Genomic DNA, 25,261 nt, shown 5'->3' on the forward strand with positions numbered 1-25,261 from the left:
CTACGCTTTTTGATGGTGGAGAGGCTTTGCGTTATCTTGACTGCTGTTCCATTTGCTTTATGACCATAATTATCTGCATGTATCTGATAAGCAGCGTAATCGGCTCTATCTGTCAGGCATTTTGTCCCCCTCTCTTCTGATTTAACAAGTTACAAGAGAAAAGCGACTCCTACCCCGGAACAGTGGCACAAACTAGGACTGTCAGATACACTGAAACAAAGAAGGACAAACATTATGATAAAATAGCACTAAAAGTTAACAACAATTTAACTTGTGCGAGTAATATATGCGAGCGAATGTGAGGTTATGAAAGCCAGCACAGGGGAGGAGTTGACTCAGCCATTATTGCATGGACAAAAGCAGGCATGTAAACGCAGTTTGAAACTTTCTGCTTTTCAAAAAAACACCTGCTGATGTGGTTCTGGTGGTAATCCAATAGCAGATGTAAGTCATGGGGTCTTTGCATCAGAAGGAAAGGCAATCTCCCCAGAGCTTCCAGCCCCCTAAATAACGTTACACACGTTTGCTTTAGTTGAAACAGCACACAGGGGCACACATAAATCCTAAGACCACAGCTCCATCAGCAGTTAGGTTATTTGGATGATCCCTTTCATCCTGCCATGTGCCACCACGGCTAATAAAATGAGAAATGACTGCTGACACCGGGGCCCACTCCACTGGCACTTTTCAACTCAAGTATACACACGTGTCTGTTTATTTGCATATTTATTTGCATGCACAAATGTGCAAACATATTACATTTGCACATGCACATACACCGCTTGCAAATCACATACATCAAAAGCACATATGTAGCCAATATCTCAAGTCAGACATCTGGAAAATATCTGGGCTAGAGAAATGCCTGCATAAGGGCAGCTAAAGTCCAACTGTGTAGGCATGTCAGGGAGACTGGAGAACAGCAGGGAGCCAGAAGGATGAGGTGAGAGGTGTAGCGAGCATAGTGCCATGTTGAAAGAAAATCAGTACAACCTGCGGTGAGAAAGCTGGTACATTATGTCCTACCACTTAGCTTTCATGCTGTTATTTTTGTAGTATTTATTGCCTCTGGCACTGAGTTCTTAAGCATGCTGTGTTAACCGAGCTGCAAGATACTAAACATTAAAGTTAACTTATAGTTGATGCTAAATCGGACCTGCTATGAACAAAGTCTGAACACATTTTTATTTAAATGGACTGAGCAGCAAACATATTCCATGTTTATGAAGCATCATTGTCTTAGCTGTTAGATGCATTAGGAAGCTATAGGCCTGCAAAGTATATGAGGGAGACTAAACGACCCCCACACAGTAGATCATTTAAGAGAATCAAAACAAGACCACAGACATGAGCATTGTGGATCATAATTTACACCCTTCAGACAGCAAAGATGGCTGGTTTGAAAGGGGTGTTATGGAGGTCACGCACATCAAGCTTAAGAAACACTCACCGAAAAGTGGTTCAGGATAACAGTGTCACTTTTATGATGCTCCCAGTGCCATCACTATATCATAGCAGTTTGAGTGCCGTTCTACACCTGGAGCAGGGGCCGGCTTCTGAGGGGATGATGGTGCTGAGCAGAGGCCATCAAACATCTCGTTCAGCATGGAGAAGTGTTGGTTTCTCAAATGAACGTGCAGATCTGAAGATGTCACTTCATCTTTTATCCCTTGTTTGAACTCTTACTACAATACATGGATAACTGAGATTAATCTACACATACAATTTCACCACCAACACTGATAAGAGTAGAAAGACCTTCAAGATAAACCCCCCAATACTAATTTCTAAAATCTTCTTCTGATGTTTTTTCCTACAGCCCATGTTAGATTTAACACATCAGACAATTTTCTTGAATCAAGATAGTAGAGACAATGAAGGTAAAAATGGTTTGCTGTAGCTTGAATGTCAGATCTTCGACTGTATCAAATGATTGTCCCAGAGGGCAGGCGGGGCGTAGGTGGGGTCTATCTTCTGAAATGACTGATGTCTGGAGGGCGCAATGTGTCAAGTGAGACTTTGGTAAATGGCAGCATGTGGCAAGGTCGCCTCTCCATTTGTCTGCCAGTGGGATGGCAAGGGCCACTGCGTAGCGGAGGCTATAGCTTTGTGACTGCCTGACAACCCCCTGCGGCCCAACAAGCAATGGGAGCCCTCCATCTTGTGTCACTGTGGGGATGTCTAGGACTGGCGTGGTGCTGAGTAAAGTGCCCTCCCCTCCTTTTCAGTGCCTCTCGCCACCTCCCGGAAGCATCCATCACAGCATTCCCCAGTGGGGCGTGGGTAACGGATCGACTTTCCTCCGGAGCGCTAATCAATCCGGCTCTCGCTGCCTCTCACTGGGAACATTTATGGCCTGCCATAAAGCAGGCCTTTGGGGCATTACGGCACCCAGTAATCTTGCTAAGTGAGCAATATTTCCCATCTCCGGGGCTGCAGTTAGACGGGCTTGGGCCATAAATAGCAGAGTTAATCTGTGGCCATGACTTCTCGGCCAACCCTCAGCAGTCACAAGCCCACTGGGGCCAGGTGGGAGCACCCGGCGGCCAAGGTAAAACAACCTGTGAGACAAAACGATGAGATGGCCTTCTCTAGTGAAGGCATCGAATTGACTCCTCTCAATTTTTTTCCTCTCTGTAGTCTGCTGGGGTGGAAAGAGTCACTCAGGGAGGAAGCATCTATCATGGAGAATACAGGGCCCAGTTGGAACTGATGCACAACTGTAGTTCCCTCCATTAGCCAGGTAGTTCTTAAAGTATACATGAAGAAAACAGTTTGTCACTGTGCACCCCAAACCCCATTCATTACAGAGGCTGGAGCTCACAAGCTACCAACAGCAGAATGGATTAAAGTAGGGCAGTACTCAACTACAGTTCAATACGAATATTCACAGATTCGTTCCTACATTAATATAGACTATCAAGCCATGCTTCCCTGACCGACCAGAGTTTTGCAAAGGATTCAGTGGGACAGCGTTGTTCGCATAATTTATCAAACAAGCCACGTTATCACTCAGGTTAACGAGGGACAACTATGCCAACGACATGTTAAGTTATTCTGAGCTGTAAATTCACTACTTCTCAGCAGAAGGCCGGATAGCTGCCTCGCTCAGAGTCACCCCAGGTCAATTTCGGCTGCCACATCAGTTGCAGATGTCTTCACCAAGCGAACAGGACAAGTGCTTACTCTGCAACTAATTCTGGTGATGAAATAACTGACTAAAAACAAACAAACAAACAAAGAAACCACAAATCCAAATGATGATTCAAATCAGAAAAAAAGAAAAACTGGAACAGAAAATCTATTCAGAGTTAATGGCACAAGCATACTGTTCGTCTGACCCTATTAGTATTTAAATATATAGTTTACATAATTAATCTTATTAGATGTAAATTTCAATCACCACAAAAAAGTCAATCACCAAAAAAAAATGTGTATGTTAAAAATAAGACGCAAAAGGAAAACACTAAAGCTAAGAATCCGTCTGTATTCTTTCAGACTTCCTGCCAAGGTCAGTGGGTTCTCCTCAAAGGGTAGCCACTTCCCCATTTTATGCCCAGCTGAGTTAAAACGGATATGTCAATGTGCTAGTTTCTTCAAAACCTCTTAAAACAGGCCATTTTCTCTCAGGGCACCAGTGGGAGTTCCATATAGTAAAACATAGAAGATAGAAGGTAAAGCTAGCCTGAGGTTGAGTGTTGCCAGAGGGCTACAGCAACCACCTCCCCTTCACCAATAACTGCTGCTGCTCGGGTTGATCCCATTTGATTTTATTTTATTCCACCCATCATGCATCAAAACGTCTCCCTGAGGTACCTCGGCTTTGAGCAGAGGCCTCTGTCTCTTTTTTTTGCTGGAAGGCCAAGTCTCTCCATCACACCACGGTTGCAGGAGTCAAGGTCCTCAACCCTCGGCCCCACAGCAGCCCAGCTCTGCTCAGCCAACCCCCTAGGCTGCCTGCTTGTCAGTCAGGAAAGCTTGCTGACTTTTTTAGTCTTTGGTTTAGGTCAGAAACCCGACATTGTTTTCCCATTCAGAGCCAGGCAGAAACATGACAGGTGTCCATGGAAACAACATTTGTGCAGATGTTTCCAGTTCTTTGAAGATTCCGGAGGACGTTTTTTTTACATTGCTGCCATACCTCTTGGGTGGTAAGGGGAGGATAAAGTCATGATTTAATTAAACAGAGGGTGAATGGTGGATATTGGGATGAAAATATCTATCCATTTAACATTTAGCTGAAGCTGTGCTTTGATGCATTAACCACAAAGAGAGATGGATAAAGCAATGGTGAATTAGTGAATGTTAAACAAGACAAGACAGACAGTTGTCCAGAACTGGCAAGAATGGAATATATAATATGCATGCAATTCAATACATGACATATTGCAGTGGCTGAAATCAATATAATGTAAAATGCAAACCCGAGGCAACTTCATCCTTTTGAAACGCATGATATGGAAATCATGATCCCTCACATTTTTGATGGCTCTGGTTTGATGCTCTACATACTGTTCTTCACTTCAAACAGTGAACATACGTTGTGAATACAGGCCAATTAATCAACCCTTCGAAAGAATTTATGGCTGTCTTTCACTTTGCAGACCATCTTTCATCACCCGTTTTTCTTTTTTCCCCAGGAAAGTCAGCTCCTTCCTTGTCAAACTGTGATCCCGCAGAGTGCGAGGCATAGACACTTAAAGCCTCTGACAAGTTCTTTGATTCCTCCATTTGCTGTTCTTCATCTTATCTTCTCGTGTCATATTTATAGTTGCAGCTAGCATGTAGCTGTTTGTGGTTAACCTCTGCCGATGAATCTTGTCAAGTGCATTGTTCCTCTCTCTCCGCCCTCCTCTTTGAAGCAGTCTATGGAGGCCTCGTTTCGTTTCCAGACCTGGGCACCATCCAAGAGGGCCCTCTCGGTGCACCGTGTAGCCCAGCTCAAGCTCAATGAGTTTCTCGGGTGGTGATGGGGCTCTGATTGATCCTGGAGTCCCACAAGTCACTCATGTTGTTGCTGCTGAATGTCCTGGCCAAGTCTGAGTAATGCTCTGGGGCTCCCAAATTATTTCCACTTGCGGCAGGAATGAACCCCAGCTGCAATTGGATTCGTATGGTCTGGACGGCTGTCAAGAATCCCTCTCATCTTCTGCGTGTATGGTAGCTCCCCCATCAGGCAGGGGACTCTGTTGCTCTTTGTCTTTATGACCAATAAAAGCTCAATAACTGATGTAATGAAAGACATTGGATACAGGGGCTGCACTGTAGCTGGAACAGAAGATTAGACTGTTCCCCTGAAGAGATGTTATCACTGTAAGGCTCAGTAACCATGAACCTGTGATCCACCTGTGAGCAGGGATTTCAACTCCCTTACAGCTAAAAGAGGAATAAGGAACATTAACTTTGTACATGGGACTATGCCACAGAGGGGGAATTGGAAAGGAAGAGGAGGCAGAGGGATGCTATTCTTAGCACTGACAGTGCTGCTGCTCTCATAAAACCTTTGCTTTATCTCTCCCAACAATCAGTCTAATTATGTTCATTGGAGGAGTCCAATTAATCCTCCATTGTCAGCCGGTGGCTAAGTGTTTCTCTACCCCTCACACTGCCACACACAGACACAGTGGAATCTACAATTAACACTACCCAAATTTATTTAGCGCAACTTGCCTCAGCTTCTGACTCCCTCCAATTACGTCTAATCAATTCCACCAGGAGGTGATGGGGGAGCGGGGCACTGGGGAGGTCACTGTCATTTGCTGCGACAAACCTCCCTGCGCCACCCAAAGGCCAGACGTGTCAGCGGGGTTGTCATGCGGCGAGACATGCAAGCGATCCTCGCTGAATAGCTAACTAATATCCCAGCTGCCCCTGCCTGCGGTGCCCCCACCGACTCCTTATTGGTGTTAATTGAAAAACATGCAATACAGACAAACATGCCAGGACCCGGCCTGGCCTAGTTGCTCCCCTCGTCTCATGGCTGGTAATTAAATGGCCACAGAAAAACTAAACCATAGAGACTGGTCGATTAGAGCCAGACTGATAAAATGAGTCCTATCTGTTATAAGATATGAGTGGACATTGAGTGGACTCAGCCCTTAAAAGACCAGACCTTGTGCTCTTCATTGTGACTGCGGTAAATCATATTAATTTATATAATAAAAGCAACAGTTTATTAGCCTGGCATAGCCAGACTAATTCTCAAATGCATATTAGTCTGGGACCTCTCAGCTCATTTTCGATTTTCCAAGAGTGAAGAGACGTACCCAACGGACGCAGACTAAAATGCCTCCGCACGCATTTGAAAAGACCTTAAAACCAGTGAAAGCAACGAATCTGAAAAACGTCTGTGTAGATGTCTGTGGCGATGATTCCACAATGTCTGTGAACGAAGGGTTGCCGTTTGTGTGGGAGATTTTTTTTTTCATTAGCGGCAGCCTTGGTTGTGTTCAAAAGACGCTTACGTCCGCGCCTTGGTATAAACCCAGCCCATTGTCAGATAATCGGTTGGGATTGGACCAGCAAGATTTCTGCCGGTGAAAATCACTTGCCAATGGAGGGGATCCAGACCCTATTATGGGAGAGCAGATGAAATGAGCTCCCAGAATTCATCAGGGTCCCAGGCTCACCGTAAGTTGAACTTTAAAATGACATATTTGCCGTTAACCTGTTAAATAGGATCGCATCTGACTGTGGAGGCGTTCTTGTTATTGGGCTCACCTCATGTATGTCCTGTGTGGTGGTACATATAGTACAGCACGTGCCATGTGCTTCTGCATGTTAGCAGCACGTGGGTAACTGTTTGCTCATTTGTATGCATACATGCATGTGCACATGCATAGGCACGTTTCTACAGTATGACAATGTATGAAACTTATACTAACATTTCCACACTGTCAGTGTGTGTGTGTGTGTGTGTGTGTGTGTGTGTGTGTTCTTCACTGCCCAAGGCTTGCAGGCAGGTCGGCCTACCTCAAGCTAACATTTTGTCCCAGTGCTGTCAAACCAAAGCCCCACAGTGGGCACAGACACTGGTAGGGCGAGTCCACTGACTGGAATAACCATGTTACAAACCCGCCGTAAAAAGCCACTAATATTTAATGCCTCGCTGTCAGGTCTGAAGGGCAGAGGCACATGGGAAAACTGTGCAGCCAAGTGTGGGTTCCTCCTCCAAGGCTCACTGCGTCTGACTGTGAGCGGCGGGGAAATCTGAACAAGTGTGTGTGTGTGTCTGCCTGTTTTTGTGTGGGGGCGTCTACCTGACAAATAAAAAGAGCAACAATTTTGATCTGCCTTATACACAAACCACAATACCTGAACCTTTTTTTATTTATTTATTTTTTAGCTCCCAGCATTATTATTTACACTGAGCCACGTCAGCGGCTGCGGCAACACTGCAATGCTTCCTCAACAAAGAACAGCCGCTGGCAAGTCCCTTGCTAATCCACGGGGTGTATCGGGTGATGGAGGCATCACCGGGCCCTGATAACATCACTTTGTCACTAGCAGGATCAAGCTGAAGAGGCACCTGGTGGGTGAGGTCAGGCTAATGGCAGCCAATATCAGATCATGGCCTGTCACTGTATAAACCCTGGGCTTGTGTAATCCGCTGAAAATAGACATGTTTGGAGCCAAGCATGCTGGTTTAGCTGTCAACATTCCAGCCATTGTGGGTCTAATGAAAATCAATGCCGGACGTGACATGCAGTGTGTGCACGATTGATTCGCCGCATTCAGCTGTATGTGCTTCCGTGTCCACATGTATGTGTGCATCTGCATTTGTGAATGCACGTATAAGCCTGTGCATATCCTTCACATGCATGAATTAGGGATGACGTGGTATACTGGTACTGACGACAACTGCGATATTTACAAAATGAACTATTCATATCATGTTGATAATAATGCACATGTGATAGTTTAGTATAAATAATTCAGTCCAACTACAATCTACACACAGTTCGACTAGTTAGATTATTCACAATCATTCACTCTTCTGAAGACAAAGAGAGCATTTCCTTTCCGATGATAGCTTGAAAAAAAAAAAAAAAACACCTCAGAGTCAAAGATGTAGACCATAAAAATTACACAGCAGAGAGGCAGGAGACACAGTGTGACGCTACTAAATTAATCGCCAACTATTTAGCTAATCGATTAATTGGTTCAAGTAGTTTTTATGAAGAAGAAAAAAGTCAGAATTCTCTGATTTCAGTTTCTTAAATGTGAATATGTTCTGGTTTCTTTGCTCCTCTATGACGGTAAACTGAATATCTTTGGTTTGCGGACAAAAACAAAACAGCATCTTGGCGTTTAGGATACACGGTCGACATTTTTTCACCATTAAATGGACCAAACAACTAATCAATTAATCCAGAAAATAGACAGATTAATCAATATTGTTAGTTGCAGCCCTAGCTGTAACAATGTGGTTCATGCTTCAATATAGGTGTTGGCATTTTGTTGTATTTAGTCGTTTGTTTGCCAACAAAGAGACAAGACACACAATAGACAAAGTTATAGATGAATTTGAAAGATATAATCATTTAAAAAAAGTATAATCCTTATTTCTGATATACAGTTACATTGCTATTTCTGAAAACTGATATCGTCATAGCCCTAATGTTTTTAATTTTTGACCATGTGTGTCAATGAGCTGGGGGGGTGCAAAGACTGCCACTAAAAATAGCCTTTGACCTCTTGACCCACGTGCCCGTCTGTCTGTGGTGATTCTCCAGTGTTGCTTATTACTCTCACGCTGACAACAGTTTAAGCGCAGAGACCCCTGCGCCGGCGCAGTCCGAACCCAGTATACGTACCTCGGGATGCCTTCCACTTATAACAAGCGGTGGGTGCCCATTAACATTTCAAGGTATTATTTCAAACGTGGGGGGAAATTGCTGCTGAATATTTCATGCACGCCAGTACAAGTCAAATATATCCCTCTGTGGCTGTTGCGGAGGTCGCGGTCGGCGGTTTGGGGTGGGGGGGCTGGCGGAGATGAGACCTACGGGAGACGACCTGGGCATTGAAAAAACAGGACTGGTGTGTACAGTGCTGCGCTACATCGTGTCAGAGGGGACCCCGCTTTGAAGAGCAATTACACTACCACTACCAGCTCATTAATTAAACTGCGAGCCACCGGGCTAATTCAGCTCTGTGACCCTGCTGAACGTGTTCACAGCCCACCGCACCGCTCAGATATTATCCAATCAGTATTGCAATGACGCACGGCTAATTGGCGATGTTGTTGTGTCTGCGCCTCGGTGTCACCACTCGAGTCTGGCCTTTGACTTCAATCACATGTCACAGATTCCAATTACGCTCCGGTGTTACCCAGCGTGTGTGCCGAGCGACTCTCGAGTCTTAATCTGAGTCATTTAGTTCTGGGAGGATGTCGACCAAACAAAAGTTTCATTTTAAAACGAAGAATCTAGTAACACTGACACCTGCTGCTACACGCACACAAAAAAATTATAACAACAAATTATTACCAAAGAGATTATATCAAATTACACACATTTCTGACTGTCCTTGAACATAAAATACGCCTGCTACTATCAAGTTGTACTTCAATAAGTGAACCTGTAACTTGAAGATGGGCTTCACACCCATATTTTTATGATAGTTTACCCCCCCTGGGCCATTGCCTCCGCTAAGAAGAGCAGGGGTCAAACCCTGACCTTCTTTTCTCCTAGTGGTCAACCGCAAATACCCCACCCCATCTGGATCCAGGTCCTTAGGGACGGGCTTGGGGCGTGTCAGCCCCCAGTCTGCCCCCCCCCACCACATCTGCCTCAGGGTGTACATGCTCTGTTGTGCTAAAGCAATCATTCTTAACCCCTCCTCTTCACACACTCACACACACACACACACACACCCACGCACGCCAAACGCGCGCGCGCGCACACACACACACACACACACACACACACCCACTCTCTTTGTTTTGCAAATGGCCTCTCCCACATCATTTTACATACACACTCCAACCACTGAGCTCTGGGGACCATCCAGGAAGTAATTGTGGCTTTTGTGCATGTGCCCCCCCCCTTCTTCCTCAAAGGAGCCGCGCCCCCTTGTCAGCTGTCATCATATAACTGGCTGCAGACCCAGGGGCCTAATGACAGGATCTATAGTACATGAAAACACAATTATAGCCCTTGGTTCAATTGCTACTGTGTGAATGGCCTTTAAAAGAGGAAGAAAGGAATCCGACACATGCTGTCTGCTCGAAGGCATATAAGTCTGAACAATATCTCCTAAATCACAACCTAATTAAAATGCACACAGGCCTACACCGTTAATACACCACGTTGAAGCATCTCTTAAATCGGCGTTGGTGTTAATTGTCAGACGTGCTTAATGCGGGGGGATTTTTTGACTGATATGGATGCGTGTGACCTTGCTTTCCGTTCTAACGAGCTAAAAATGAGGAACGGTGCTGGCGCACGCGGACGCACACGAGAGCTGCATTCCACCGTGGCATTTCATTATCTCCGGCGACGCTGTTTTCGTGGCAATATTTTGAAGGCACATTAAGCATCCATTACCAGACGCTGCAGGAAACACGTTGATGGAAGATCCACCGCGTTGGTTCAATATTGCAAAAAAACAAAAAAAAAACACAACATGCTTTACATTAGTAGGTAGCCAAAATGGCAGAAAAGAGAGAGGAGAAGGCCTGCCACTATATTTTTTCAAAGTGGAACAGTGACCCCCAATGGACGATGCGGTGCAGTCTGGCAAGGGGTTAACACGGAATCATCCTCCTCCGTCGGCCGGGGATGGTGGATTGCAATGACTCAATAATGCAGCAGGGGTCAGTGTTGTATCACAGCAAATCTGAGCACGGCGCGAAAAAGAAAAAGGGAAAGCTGTGGCTGAAAAGATCCCATCTGTCTCGGTCACATCACTAATCCCATTTAATCCGTCTGAGTTAATGTCCATCTTTGCTAGTCGCCCTACAACCCACCCCCCCCCCCCCCCCCACCCCCACCCCCCAGGCACAGGGCTATGAAAACAGGGGCAGGGGCCTTGGCAGATCCCATTAATGTGATGACCCTAATGGGCTAAAGTGGCAAAGATGACACTTAAGTGCTCAGACGACGCCAAGTGGACAAGCATTTCATCACAGCCACACACACACACACACACACACACACACACACACACACACACACACACAAACACAAACACACACACACACACACACACACACGCACACAAGCGCCCACATGCCTAAATATACAGAGGGACATGTGTACACAAATGAGAACCAGGAAGAAGAACACACAGAGAGACAACAGAGGCACTCAATCAAATGAGATGAGTACACTTGCAGAAAACACATTTTGCAAGCCAAGCAACAATTAAAATGGGAATCTAATTAAATAGGTGCTAATTGAGGCGCTAATTACCCATTACAAATTGATACGACGATGACGAGAGGAGAATGAGCACCTTTGTAAACGTCGGAGGAGAACAATGTGAGCGGAGCGGAGCAGCCTAGCACAGGAACACATCAGGACATGACTCAGGCCTGTCAAAACACACAGCCCAGCCCAGCCCCCCCCCCCCCCCCCCCCCTCCACAAAAAAAAAACCAAAAGATCCTCACACAACTACCGGAGGCTTCTCTTTTTGGTGCAAGCTCAGGGATTGCCACCCACTTCTATTCTCTCGAACAAGCACAAGATCTCCGCGTCCTCAAAGCCTCCCGTGAAACACGGCACCGCACACCAGACGGCTGCTTCATCTCGGGACACAGCGGTAACCAGGAGACCCGACCCCTGACTCCGCCGAGTTACACTCGTGTTTCTAGGGCTTCACAAATGTGTGGTTTCGAAGGTCGATGACCCCATTTTGCACCGAGGTTGTCATTTTTCGCTCTGATACTCACTATTTGTCAATATTATAAGGATTCCCCACCTTTTTAAACTCATACAGCAAAATATTGTGACCCATGACATCTGTCTAACGTTTGGATGAAACACCAGGGCCGACAGATTTCCGGTTCCGGTTTAGTAAATGACCCAATATTCCAGTGAGTCCACACATTTCATGAAAGCTTTTACATTTGCAGACAAAAATCTAAAATAAATATACAAGGAAAAACAAACATCATGTTAACTTCCACACTGCACACATGACACCAAGAACTACTAGCAAGCAAACAAAGATATCACATATTAAAATCGGAGAGTCTGGACCGGGTGACTGCACATGTACATGTCTTTTTTTTGTTTACATATGTACAAAACCTTTGTGATGAGGCTGTTCGATGAAAAAGCATTTCACAATAAATCAGACCTCGAATAACTTGCAGCCTGAACTTCCTATCTATGGTGAGCTCCTTCGTAGGAAGGTTTTGCAGGACGGAGGAATATAACCCCAGACAGCTGAGATTTTCCTGCAGCACGGGTTTCTGAACTGCTCTCTAAACATTACTGTAATATAAACCACAATGATACTGTAAATCATAAAGCACAAGGTGTAATAAAGTGGCTCTCCCCGCTGTCTGCTCTAGTTAAACATCTACCAGGGGCAATATATCTGTTGCCATAGCTACAGATTGCCTGGTAGATGCAAAACTGGAATACGTTGCAGCCTGGGAGGTCCCTCTTTAATAAATTACTGTACAAGAAAAAAAGGAAAGTCAGCCGGCATAGCGCAGTGAAAAAAAAAAAGGCCTGACAAATGTATTACAGCTAACGCCTGCCTGCTCACTGAGTCCAAAACCAAGAGGCTGCACTGAAAACAATCCGCACCCCGATGACACTGAGAGAATGCAACGATGCCCTTACCCTGCGCAGCAACATCAGACGGCGCGTCCGAGAGGAGTGTCCATTTTTGCCTCTGTTACCTCGTCCAATCCCAGCATGCAATAGTCCCAGCGCCAACAGAACATGACTTTAGATCCCTGCTAATTTAATGTTCCCAGGCCTAATTGTCCCCAGAGTGGTTGCTCCGAAGTAGCCCTGCTGTATCTCAACGCCTATGGCTTGTTAAAAGTGATGGGTGTGTGTGTGTGTGTGTGTGTGTGTGTGTGTGTGTGTGTGTGTGGACCTACAAAAGAACAACCCAGCCGGGAACCTTACATGGCCTGACATTAATCACTGTGCACTGTCCCATGCAATATTCACCTGGCTAAGCACAGCGGGTGCAGAGGTTGCCCGGGTTCGGCCGCTCCCTGTCATTCTCATCCTTTTACTTCCAGTTCTATTTCAGTCTCATTCTGTCTCTCTCTCTCCCCCGCTCCTTGGCTAAGAAGCTCAGGGGGCTGGGAGGCTGTGGCTGTAGCTGTGGGGAAAGGAGGCGCGATGGATTTTGATGAAAAATGATGGAGGTTGCGCTTAAATATACCAAGAAGGCAATTTTACAGGTGTTTCCACTAAATTCCGGTTTGTCGAGACAGCTCCCAAATGGGTCAGAAATACGTTCTTGTAGCCTGGCGTAGCCAGACTAATACTCAAATGTGTATAAGTCTGCGACCTCTTGGTCAATTTTCGATTTCCAAGAGGCGTTACCAATGGAGCAAAATGCCTCCGGCCGCAATTGGATAGCAACGAATCGCGTGGCGTCTGTTGGGCGACGCGAAAATGTCAACGGACCAGAGCACAGAGGAGGCGTCTGTGTTGATGATTCCACGATGTCAGTGAACAAGTGTTGCAGGTTTTTATCGCAGCTTCGGTTGTTTACATAAAGTCACTTCCCTCCGCGCCGCGGTATAAATCCCCGCCCACTATCAGCTAATCGGTTGTGATCGGACCGGCAAGTTTTCTGCTGGAGGGAAATCAGTTCCCAATGGAGGGGGGGATCCAGACCAAGTCTGGCAGAGCAAATGAAATGAGCTCCCAGAATTCGTCTGGGTCCCAGGCTAATATTCTCCATTTTGACAGGCCGGTCGTAACAGGAATATGTGCTACCTTTGAGTTTACCGACGCTCCGAATCCAACCAGACCAGTGCAGACTGGGTTCCAGTTCAACTCCAAACCTTCCCCTTGGACCAGAGCATTGGTCACACTATCCATCCATGCCCCGCCCCCCACCATCACCCTCCATTTCAACACCGACGGGACTGTTCCTTCATCCTCGCCCTGCCTTTTCCCTGGCATCCCCGGGATAAGTCAACAGCGCCCGTCCCAGTGGAAACCCAACGGGGACGAGTTTGGCTCCTCACACTAAACCCACTGTGGTCAGACCGTCTGCTGAGCAAAAATAGATGGCATTTAGGGAAGCTCGGAAGAAAAAAAAACCCACACACGGGAGAAAGGTCCACACTCCCAGACACCTATTCATGTCGGAAAATCGTCTCAGGGAGGAGAGAATAAAAGTCTACTGATGTTTTTTATCAAACTCTACCTCCCAATTGTCAGACATTCCGCAACAGCTCGATTGCCAGCACAGTTATTCTTACTTTTCAGTATATTCCACAATTTGAGCGAATTAATCCTAAAGTGGCTTGTTCGATAACCAAAAATCAAATTGATAAAGCAAATGTCATCACTGTTACATTATACTTTAGTGATTCATTACAGTGAATATACTACATGAGCTCTGTTACTCTTCTCTGCTGGTAAAAATGTGAGCCTCTTATTTTGGTCGCCCCAGCGCCGCTGTGGTACGTGCTGTGCTGGAGACTCGACGAATGTGCCTGTAATTCACTCGTCTGCTATTGAAGTGAACAGTTGACGAATAAAACGATGCACTGATAAATACCTAATAATTAGACTAGAAGAGATCCCTGATTCGTAGACTCAATCCAAAATAAGACGTCTCGCATTTAGACAGTGGCTTGCAACTTGAGCTTCAATTCGAGAAAACAACACTTTTTGTGAATGCTGCAGGAAACAGTTACACTTTCAAATCCCCCGTACAACTAGGGAGTAGTTTCAAAAGGGGAAAGTAATACTCTCCCGTTTATTATCCACTTTCTGTGGAGGAAAGCACTTGAGAGTGGTTCAACAGATGTGTAATTGCGCGCAAGAAAGAAGTCACATAATCTACAACAAAAGATTAAATAAACGTCACAGTTATTAAGTACGGAGCGATGAACAATTTCAGGAATTAATTATTTATATGAAGATATGTAGGGCTTAAAAATGTAGGAGAGTTCAATTGCTTATGTGGTCCACTTGATATAAGTGCTTGATATAATACCACCTCCGTTATACAACTCTGGAGACTGAGGGTTTCAATTTGAGAAAGCTCACAGTGAAATAAAGAATGTACTTTTTGAATGCTTAAGGAAGGAGAGTTTCGTATATCAGCAATGAATCTATCAGTGTGAACGTGTGCATAATTTTATAATATATTATTTCTTTTGACTTAATCTTATTGTAATTTATCTTTCTCTCACACAGTCCGTGTGTGTGTGTGTGTGTGTGTGTGTGTGTCTGCTGACTTGTCTTTGATGTGGTAAAAGACAATTATCTGCCATGCGATCATGCATCATGTGCATGTTCATGTATCAAGCAGCTAATTAATTGATCTGTCAAGGTCTATTAAAAGTCCCCCCCCCCCACACACACACACACACACACACACACTCACTTGCCTACGCTGTGCCTGCAGACGCCTCTGCAGCGCACCTCTTTATCCCCCCATCTAATAATGCTTTTTGTCAACTTGCGGTGTTCACCTGACAAGAGGAGCACAGGCCCTTTTTCTTTCACGTTACCTCTTCCGACCGCGCAATTACATTATCTCATTAGGCGCGCAACAGTAGATAGTGCTTCCTGTTTCAAGATCAACCACAACGTTAAAAGCAGATAGTAGCAAATGGAGCAAAAATGTGTAAGGTTCAGTAGAATAAACCGAGTAAAATGGCAGGGTGGAGGGGGGTGAAAAAAATGAATGTGCAAAAGCTACAGGTTCAGCAAAACGAAAATAGAAACATCTTCGCTATATTGGAACTGCAGTTGTTCTGATGTAACCCACTAAGTATGACTTGCTCCTGCTTTTTTTGAGTCTTGTGTCCAAACAAGAAAAGGATTTCTCCCACTTGAGAGAAGTCAACGGCACTAAATCGCTGCTCGGTGACTTGGCCGGCCGGAGATGATTCACCTTTTATCTCCGGCTGAAATTGGCTGAAAGCAAGGTTAGCCGGGGAGAGATAGAGTCTGCCGGGGAATCTCCTGAGCCGAGCTGCGGCCGCTCAGGGTCGCTGCTCCCCAGATAACAACCCAGCCTTCCGTTATCAGTCATCCTGATCGCCTGGCCGCTGCCACCGCCCCACTGCCGATGGGCAGCGGGCACTTGTGCGTTCCTTCGGCAGTCCCGGGGCTGCCCCTGAACTATGCTCCATTGCACTGTTAATGCCCCAGCTAATCTGATCTGTCTCCGGCTGGCTTACTGCTCATAAACACCTAGATATGAAGCCGGGGAAGTAATCCCGGAGCAGCTACAGTCTGACGGACTCTGGCTTCATGTCCACAGGCTGGTCTGATAGCGAGGGATTTGCCCGAGGGGGGGGGGGGGGGGGGGGGGTTAGAATAATAGAGTTGAGTGTCCAGAGGTGTTTAACTCTACGACATTGTTAGTGGGGTGTGTGGCTGCACAGGGTAAAGCACTGCACTAATGGACAGGCAAGGCCTGGTGATGTGATGTGTGCCTATCGGAGTGTTGCCCGAGCAAGTCAGCATCATGCATTATTCATGATCCCCAGTTGCAGCAGACTGAAGGTCAGAGCCCTGTTGCTGGGTATCCTTTTTATTTCTGGTATCCGACGGTGGAGAAAACCAGCCATCCATCCATCCATTAGGTATACCACTACACGATTAGCTGAGGGGGTAGGGGTGTGGGGTGCGGTGGGGTGGGGGGTGGCGCTGGAGCCAATGGCGGTTAACATTGGACGAGACCTGTGAGGAGGCCATTGTGCCACCCAGCAGGGAATTACAGTTACACATAAACACAGCTCACAGGACCGGTGTTTCGTTCTGTGGTCATTCAACCTTAACACAACTAATATGAATAAATGATCTACTATGTTAATGACAAAAGTACGAGCCATTGTAGTGAGAAAAAAAAAATGTACGTGCCTGGGGGAGGGGGTAATGTGTCGAGAAAAAAAACTCTGAATTTCTGAAATTAAAGTCGTACATTTTTTCGAGACAGAAACTCAGATATTCTCTGACATCAAAGTGGTAAATTTATGAGAAAAAAACTCTAATATTCTATAATAACAAAAAGTATTCCGACTTTTTTCTTGTAAATTTACCACTTAAATCTCAGGGAAATATCGGACTATTCTCCCCGTAAATTTGAGACTTTTAACACCTAATTTCCTTGTCTTGACCTCAGCGCGCACGCGTGTGTGTGCGTGTGTGTGTGTGTGTGTGTGTGTGTGTGTGTGTGTGTGTGTGTGTGTCTTCTGTTGATTTTCCGGCTGGCTGAGGAAAACAGCCCGCTTACTGTGCTTTGGGTTGGTGCTGAACTTCAGCGGAATTAACAGCAGATAAAGCTCAGCACGACAATGTCTGATCGCTTCAGGGATAACTAACCCATTGGAAACAATTCCATTTGTATGAAAAACCAGTTGTGAGTTTGTTGATCCTGATTCTTGTTCAACGTAAACATCACTTCAAACAGTGTTTTTCACTTTTGTGCTTCTTTAAATTCATGATGTTTTCGTTCTTGGCTCATGCTTACTGGTGTAAATTGGCTGCAGTAAAAAATGAGTATTTAAGTATTATAACTTAAATAAACCAGTATTACTGCAACTGCAACTGATTATTTTCATTATTAAAACAGCAACACAGTAACGACTCTAACGCGCGCAAATTTGTGTAAGCCCAGTGAGCCAGAAAAGTTTGAGTGTGTTTCTTTCAGATTGAGGTCAATGTGTGTCTGTAAATCCAAGGTTACTGAAACTGAAAGAATTTCGATGGCGTGGTTCATGGTGGACGTTTAAACATCCACATGTAATCGTTAAATCTATAAACGGGACGCATACTCGGATCTGCACGAAATGGTGGCCTTTGGTGGTCAATTTGAGTCCAAGTTGTTTTTTTGGGATATCCACAGTGATTCCACGCTTTGAGTTCCTTTTTTGGGGGATGGAGATTATCATTCTTCATTGCTTTGGCCTTTTTCTGTGTTTGTGTGTGTGTGTGTGTTTGTGTGTGGCGCAAAGAGAAGACGTGCCCATGCATTTCACAGGTGAGATGAATATCTAATAAGCAAATGTACATGGTGTGACGATCATTAATTTTCGCACCATGGTATAACTAAAAACCGCGATCCCACTGCAAACCTAGTCTGACCAAAACACGTCAAAACAACACGTCTGACTGCTGCGGAAATGGCTCCTGACAGCATGTGACAGGAAAATATTCCTTAGACCTTGGTGTGCACCTAAACAATTTCTCTCTCAAACACACACACACACACACACACACACACACTGCCACCCTGTGACAAACTCTGCTCTTGACATAGCGACTCCTGTCCTGCGGTGAGCTTCTGGCACCCCGGGGTGCTTTGAGCCGAGCAACGCATCACCTCGCCTGCGGATCATAGTGGGTGACATGCAGTAGAGACAACTCCCCTGACTGGAGAGACAGCGAGGTGGAGGGAAAATGTGACGCGAGAAAACTAAGCCGGACACCTGGAGAAAGGGGGGGCGGGGGGGCATGTTCTGTGTGTTCTGTCAATGCTGTCTGTCAGTAATTGTTTATTACACTCTATATGATTCCCTGAAACTGTTTTCAAAGCTGTGAATAATCCTCTCACGTCTATCTCATATCAGATTAGGGAGAAAAATCGCTGTTTTGTATAAACACCTGCTTTAAAGCCCAGATGGCTGCTCTGTGTATAGTCATTTTTTCCCACAGTAGAACGAAGCCGGTGCGTGTGCACATCTGTTTTGTTGCACGAAAAAGGATCTACATTGAGCCTCCGTTGTGAGAGTACATCAACAGTACCACGTGCAAAGTAACTTACCAGCAGTGAGAGCTGGGAATATCAATCCAACACATGTCTGTGATGGAGTGTGCTGGCGCTGCGGCCAAGGACATTTTCTATGACAGATTAAATCCACAAAGGGCTCCGCGGCGAAGCCCGGCCCATCTGGAGGCGGACGCGTTTTATATGCACGGGACTCCGTCTATCTGGTGCACTTAGGGTGCGTGAAATCATCGCATTGATCTCTCCTTCGATCGTTCACTCCGAGCACTCGCTCTTAAATAGGCACTTCAGGGTCACGGAAATGAAATGAAAGTTTTTTTATTCAAACTTTTACGTCTGCTGTGATCAACGCGAGCTGCTCTGGGGAGCGGGGGAAACAATTCTTTGAGAGGTACATGCGTCTTTGTAAAAACAGCAGCGAGCGCGTAATCACCCCATGAACACCTCCCTCCCCCATAACACAATAACCCGAGGAGCTGCGTCTGTATTTGTCAGGATAAACAATCAGATTGTTCATAGGCTGCCGCAGATGATTTTGCATGAGGCTGGTTGGTAAACAAGCTCCGCAAGACCCCCTCAACAGATGTCGGTTCCCTGTGTGACAACAATTTTCTGAATCGTCTTATGGATTTTTGAAATGAGTATTTAAAGGTGTGATTCGACCGCTTCATAATTGATGGTGTTTTCTATAATGCATGAGCCATGCAACACCATCATCTCATTAGCCTCATTAATCAGCGCTGTGGTTACGACTGGAATCGGGTAGAGTTGTTCCACAGCATAATCGTTCGCTCTCAAAACAATGATAATGTATCCGGGAATTGGGAGTTGTAGTTATATATATTAAAGCTATATTTCAAGCGACCCTGTGTAATATTTAGTAGAACTTATTCACAGAAATTTGATATATTGTCCATAACTACGTGTTCATATACGTATTATCACTGATGTTTTTTCGTCAACTTTGACTGAGTTAAATATAGTTACATGAGGTGGACCCCACCCCCGTGTGAGTCGCCATGTTTGCTACGTTGTGTTGAAAACGGTTGCTGCACAAATCGGTCCAGAATCGACGCATACGCGTTGAATTTTCAGACGCTGACGGCAACCGGAAATGGAATTAACGTTGGCCACCATAAAGTGTCCCCTGTCGGGTGCTCAGTTGGTTGCAGTTTTTCTACTTTACCACCAGATGGCACCATAAAAGTACAAAACTACATACTGGAGCTTTAAGAGAAACAAGGAACATTCAGGGGAATTGCAACAGAGCATGGGCTCGATGTGCCCCTGGCCTATCTCAAATATTACTCTAAGGTGCTGCGAGGTGCTGAAGAAGCATTCAGTACCACGGTTCACGACACACAGAGAGGCTGCCTGAGACAATACAGCTGCTGACACATAAAGACAGCACTTTGTGGAGTTTACAGAATACAGCTTTCTCCTGTTGTGTTTTTTGACCTCGTGACTGGTGGAACATGTAGTGGACTGTGCACCTGTGGACAAAATCGCCATTTTTTTGTTTTGTTGCACTCCTCGAATATGATCCGAAAGCAAACACATTTGTAGATGTACCTCCTACGTGTTATTTCAAACTGTGCTAGGGGCACATTGAAACATGACCAATAACATTATTCATTATGCAGTAATATTACTTGGAAAGCCAAAACAAAAAGACAAAGGATAAAGAGTTTCTGATTCTTTACCTTCCTATTTTGCATTCCAGGGACAATACCTTGCCACTAATGGGTAGAAAAAGAAGAGAAAAATTATAATAGAATAGTACGTTTTAGTTTTACTCTTCCAGTGGGTTTGAACTGCTTTCAAAAATCTCCTGACTGCCCCCGGAGGAAGTTACTCTCAGCAGCAGTTTGCCGATATAATGGACTTATTATCTGGCCTGGAATGTAGATCTGGCTGAATTAACTGTGGCCTACTGCCCTCACAACATGGATAAGTGCATCAGCTAAATACATAATTTTCTCTCTCTCTCTGTCGCTTAGCAAAATAAATATCACAGCCAAACTCATTTTCAGCCATGTTAACTTCCTGAGGAAATCTTATCTAAGAGAGATATTTCTGTCTGTGGAGGAGGCCTCCGGGCTACACAGCCTCATTATTTAGTTTGGCTTCCTGACTACATTTCCCCCTCTTATCCTCAACAGCACTACGGTGGATCTTGGCCTCAGACGGGAGCATAAAAACATCCTCCCCTTTAAACAAACTGTTAACACATAGATGGGCTATCTCACCGGGGCAGACTCGGAGTCTGTGGGCTCAGCAGTGTGCTCGGAGCCGGGGATATTGGCAGTCCCGTATCTGCACAAACAAACAGACATCCACTTCTGCAGTCGTGGAAGGAAAACAAGTGCGGGGCGGCAGTGTAAACCCACCTGAAGACAACAATCTGTTTATGAAACACAAACACAAGTCGCTTATGTCGCCTTTCACTGATGTCCAAACGGAGCAGAATTCGAAAACAACTGCAAAACTCCTATAATGCAACTACAATACAGTCTTTGTAATAGCCACGCTGTGTGGGCTGCAGCTAAGGTTACGGGCCGTCGTTGTGTGTCTTCACCACTGCGTGAGCTGGTCTGTTGTCATGAAGGGTCACTGTTGTGCTGACACTTTTGCCGAACTCTACTCAAACTTGGATGTGCTTAAAAAAAAACAACGAAACAAAGTGCCGTCACCACCAAGCAAATACATTATAGTCAAATGAAAAGTACGAGCCGTCCACTCGGTCGCAGCACGTGTCTGCGTTATTACAGTTGAGAAGAATCATGGGGGCAACACTGGAGCTTTCACATTAAACACCAAGGCCCAATTCCATTTCTCATTTTTACCCGCACCCCTTGGCCCTTCCCCTTGAAACGGAGTTAAAAGGGGAAGGGGTTGAAAGTCTACCCCTACGAAATGGGACAGCCCTTCGGAAGCGATACGTCATCACGTAGGCAGAAGCGACGCGTTCAACACAGACGCATGTTAAACATCACCGCAGGTAAGTGCTGCAAATATTAGCATGAACTGAAATACAGTAGGCTAAAACCATTAAAAAGCCGATAAATGGAGTCATTTCTAACGGGAGCATGGGCCTTGTGTCCAGAGTAACCACCAACCACAATGAGAGAAACATTATTACCAACTACAGTACAATGGGCCCCGTTGACAAGACCTCGGACAAATAAAGATCCACTGTGCTTTTGCGGCAATGCCCTGGACCTCCCATGTGTCAAAAGCTTCCATTTCAATCCAAGAGAAAGACGAGTAAATGTTCAAAAGACGCCATGACACGCACCACTTTTTTTAAATGACTGGGGCAATGTCCGTTTTTTTTTTTGACAACCCTAAAACCCTAAAACTCGACTTGACAAGCCATTAGCAGATTGATGTGAAGAAAACGATTTTTCTCCTTTCCTGAAATGTTTGATGGCGCACAGGCAACTCGAGTGTCTCTGAATGAGCTGAAGTTATCTCCTAACAACTCTGGCGCTACTTCACAAAGTCCCTGCTGACACGAGATAAAGTGAAATCACACCGGACAAGGGTTTAAGCCACTGTTCATGCTGTTCATGCTGTTTCTGGGATTACACATGGAGGGGTTTTCTTCTGCTTAATAGGGAACAGGGAGCAAATAATGGAAAGAAAGACTGCCCTGCCTCCTTGTTAAAGAAATAGGTGGGTACAAGTCAAAACCGAAGGGCCGCCATCTCTTTCTTATGTCAAAAAAAAAACAAACCAATGGTGCATGCAACGTGCATTTGTTGAACTATACTGTCCAACGGGATCTCCTCGTTGAGGTGGGACTCACCGTTTTGCTCTTCTTGGAGTACGTCCTCTTCAGCAGCCGCTCGTTCATCCTCTCCTGCTCCCGCTGGGCGTGGTGCAGGAAGCCGTTCTCCAGGGCATCCACCACGGGCTGGACATTCTCCTCTTCCTCGCCCGCCGCCGCCTCCTCGTCGTCCTTCTTCAGCCGCTTCGCCACCTTTTTCTCCTTCCACCGCTCCTTCTTCTCCTGCGTCGTCACGGCTCCGGTCTTCTTCTGGGGGAATAAGCGGAGGGCCTGTTAGTAATCCAGACATGGATATGATTAGAAGGTGCAGCACAGATATTGACAGACGCGTCCAGATGATGCACACAGTGGAGCGGTCGATGCTTACATGAAGAAACACTGCTATTGAGATGTGTCTTGTTAATAAAAGCCGCTCATGAAAGACACAACATTTTTCAAATTCAGCAAGGCAGTGTTAGTGGACAACCTTTTGCACACAGCCATTACTTTTTCCTTTAAAAAAAAAAAGCCCTTGTTACTTTCCATTGCACTTCTGCACTTGCACTGCGTTGACACAGCTACTAATCAATGCCACACTGAAAAGAGAGAGTTACTGCTTTTAGTGCCTCGAGGATTTCCTTAAAAACCTTGAAACAATTGAACACCAGGTGCTGCCAAGTCGATGAAAAACGACACCGGCGCCTTTCGAAACGGGAACAAAGCGGACGGACATCTTTGCTGGACCGACAGACTGGTGGGGAGATGAATGTGTAAAAAAAGAATGGAGTGAGGTTGTGCCACAGCTGGCGAACGCGCGGCGCCCTTCCACTATTGGCTCACACAAAACAAGCAAACACTCGAGCGGAGAGCGACGCGATCACACACTCACTCGAAAAATGTTTAATCCTGTCAACGGCAGAACAATGCCTGACTGGAGCCCATAATCACTTTATGGCACCGGTTTTAACGAGCTTATGATATGAAGTGCTTCTTTAACACACGCTTGAGAAAAACACAGTCGCTCTTTACACTTACACTATGACCAAACAATTTCTCCCCCGTTAACTAATCATTCTTTAATGATCTTACATTTCATAAGCTGTCACTGGCTCTCTCTGCCGAACTCATCCAGGATCAGTAGATGTTGAATCTGGCAAGAGCCGCTCAATTTCAACGCACAACCACTGACACATGACACACGATTACATTACTTTAACATCATGACATCACAACACTGGCAGGAAAATTAGACCATGGCTGAATGTCAGTCAGACTGGGATAACAAGTTTGTTCCCTTTGATATACGTAAAGCCCCAGTGTGTACGTTTTGTACTTTTCTGGCGGCATCTGGAGGTAAAGTTGCAAACCGCCAACCAACTGAGCGACCGACAGGGGACACTTTAAGGTGGCGCACCTCTGATTCCATTCCGTTTTGTGCGACAACCATATTCAACAGAACATGGCGATTTACACGGAGGTAGGGTCCACTTCAAGTAACTATATTCAACTCATTCAAAGTTGACAGGGAAAAAAAAACGTTTCTTTGTTGCAGGTGATCATACATATATGAGCACACTATTATGTACAATATATTCAATTTCTGTGAATAAGTTCTTCTAAATATTACACACTGTAGCTTTAAGGTTTAAGTCTGTGGTTTTCTCGCTTTATTACCTCTTCGTGTTGTGTTAATACAATGCGGCTTGCGGCACCACTGAAAAGCTTCAACAGTCATAAACGCGGTAAGCTCTCCCGTCGCTACCTTCCGTCCATCCTCCCACGGGTGAACACGGCATTAGTCACACAGCCGAGGTCAACTTGTCAGAGTCGGCCGACATGATATGTCGAAGGAGCACACACAAATTGACGCACACGCACGTCGGCCAGCCTGTGGAAAATGCCACCGCCTGCGTGTCAAGCGATCAAATGTTAAGTTGTCCCCTTCCTGCCCTTCTGCTGCATCTCACTTCCAGATCTAATCAGGGCTCCGACAGCCTGGTAGAGCCTGTCGCTGAACACCACCGCGTGCCTGAACGACAAGAGGACGACGTGAAACGCTGCGCGGAAGTTCAAGGCCGAGGGCTGCTAGTTCACGTGTCAACATCTGCTCACAGCCGGCAGCGCTCGGCCTGACCACACTCAGCTCGGGCGCTCCACGGGAATAATCAAATGATTGGCTCCGAGGGGTGGGAGGTCAGCAGATGGCCCGCACATTAGCCCAACGCAATAGACCCATAACTGCTAATGAATGACACCTTCTGTGACAAAAAGGTGTTCACGTGTCAGGCACCTTAACAAAAGAAAAATTGCCCGTGAAAAAGGACTTCTATTATTTCTATGACGAAAGGCAATTTAAGTGCAGGCAAAAAAATGTAACTTAGCTTTAATTGGAGATCCTAACAACTCCCACGCAAACACCTTCATTATGATGTTCTAGTCCAGGAGTTTTGGCACGAATTATTTTGTGCCGTTTGTAGCCAGTTTTCACTCGCTGGTAGAACTCCCAGCCTCCCAGGAGAAGCTGCTTAGAAACACATGAGGTGCATTCACACTTTTTGACACTTGCTGACTGCAGGAAGATTGA

At 45.6% G+C, this 25,261-nt stretch overlaps 1 protein-coding gene across 14 annotated transcripts in view; it reads right to left on the minus strand.

Moving 5' to 3' along the window:
* fbrsl1 (fibrosin-like 1) overlaps positions 1 to 25,261 on the minus strand; it is a 279,461-nt gene that overhangs the window by 170,828 nt on the left and 83,372 nt on the right. For 13 of the 14 annotated variants that reach the window (XM_047330738.1, XM_047330736.1, XM_047330737.1 and 10 more), the window contains one exon: positions 22,717 to 22,947. In XM_047330738.1, coding sequence (XP_047186694.1) covers positions 22,717 to 22,947 — 231 coding nt within the window. The remainder of the gene's footprint in view (positions 1 to 22,716; positions 22,948 to 25,261) is intronic. The other variant, XM_047330730.1, reaches the window with a different exon arrangement.

The sequence above is a fragment of the Scophthalmus maximus genome, chromosome 3 (assembly GCF_022379125.1).
Source record: "Scophthalmus maximus strain ysfricsl-2021 chromosome 3, ASM2237912v1, whole genome shotgun sequence".
In the NCBI taxonomy this organism is placed as follows: Eukaryota; Metazoa; Chordata; class Actinopteri; order Pleuronectiformes; family Scophthalmidae; genus Scophthalmus; species Scophthalmus maximus.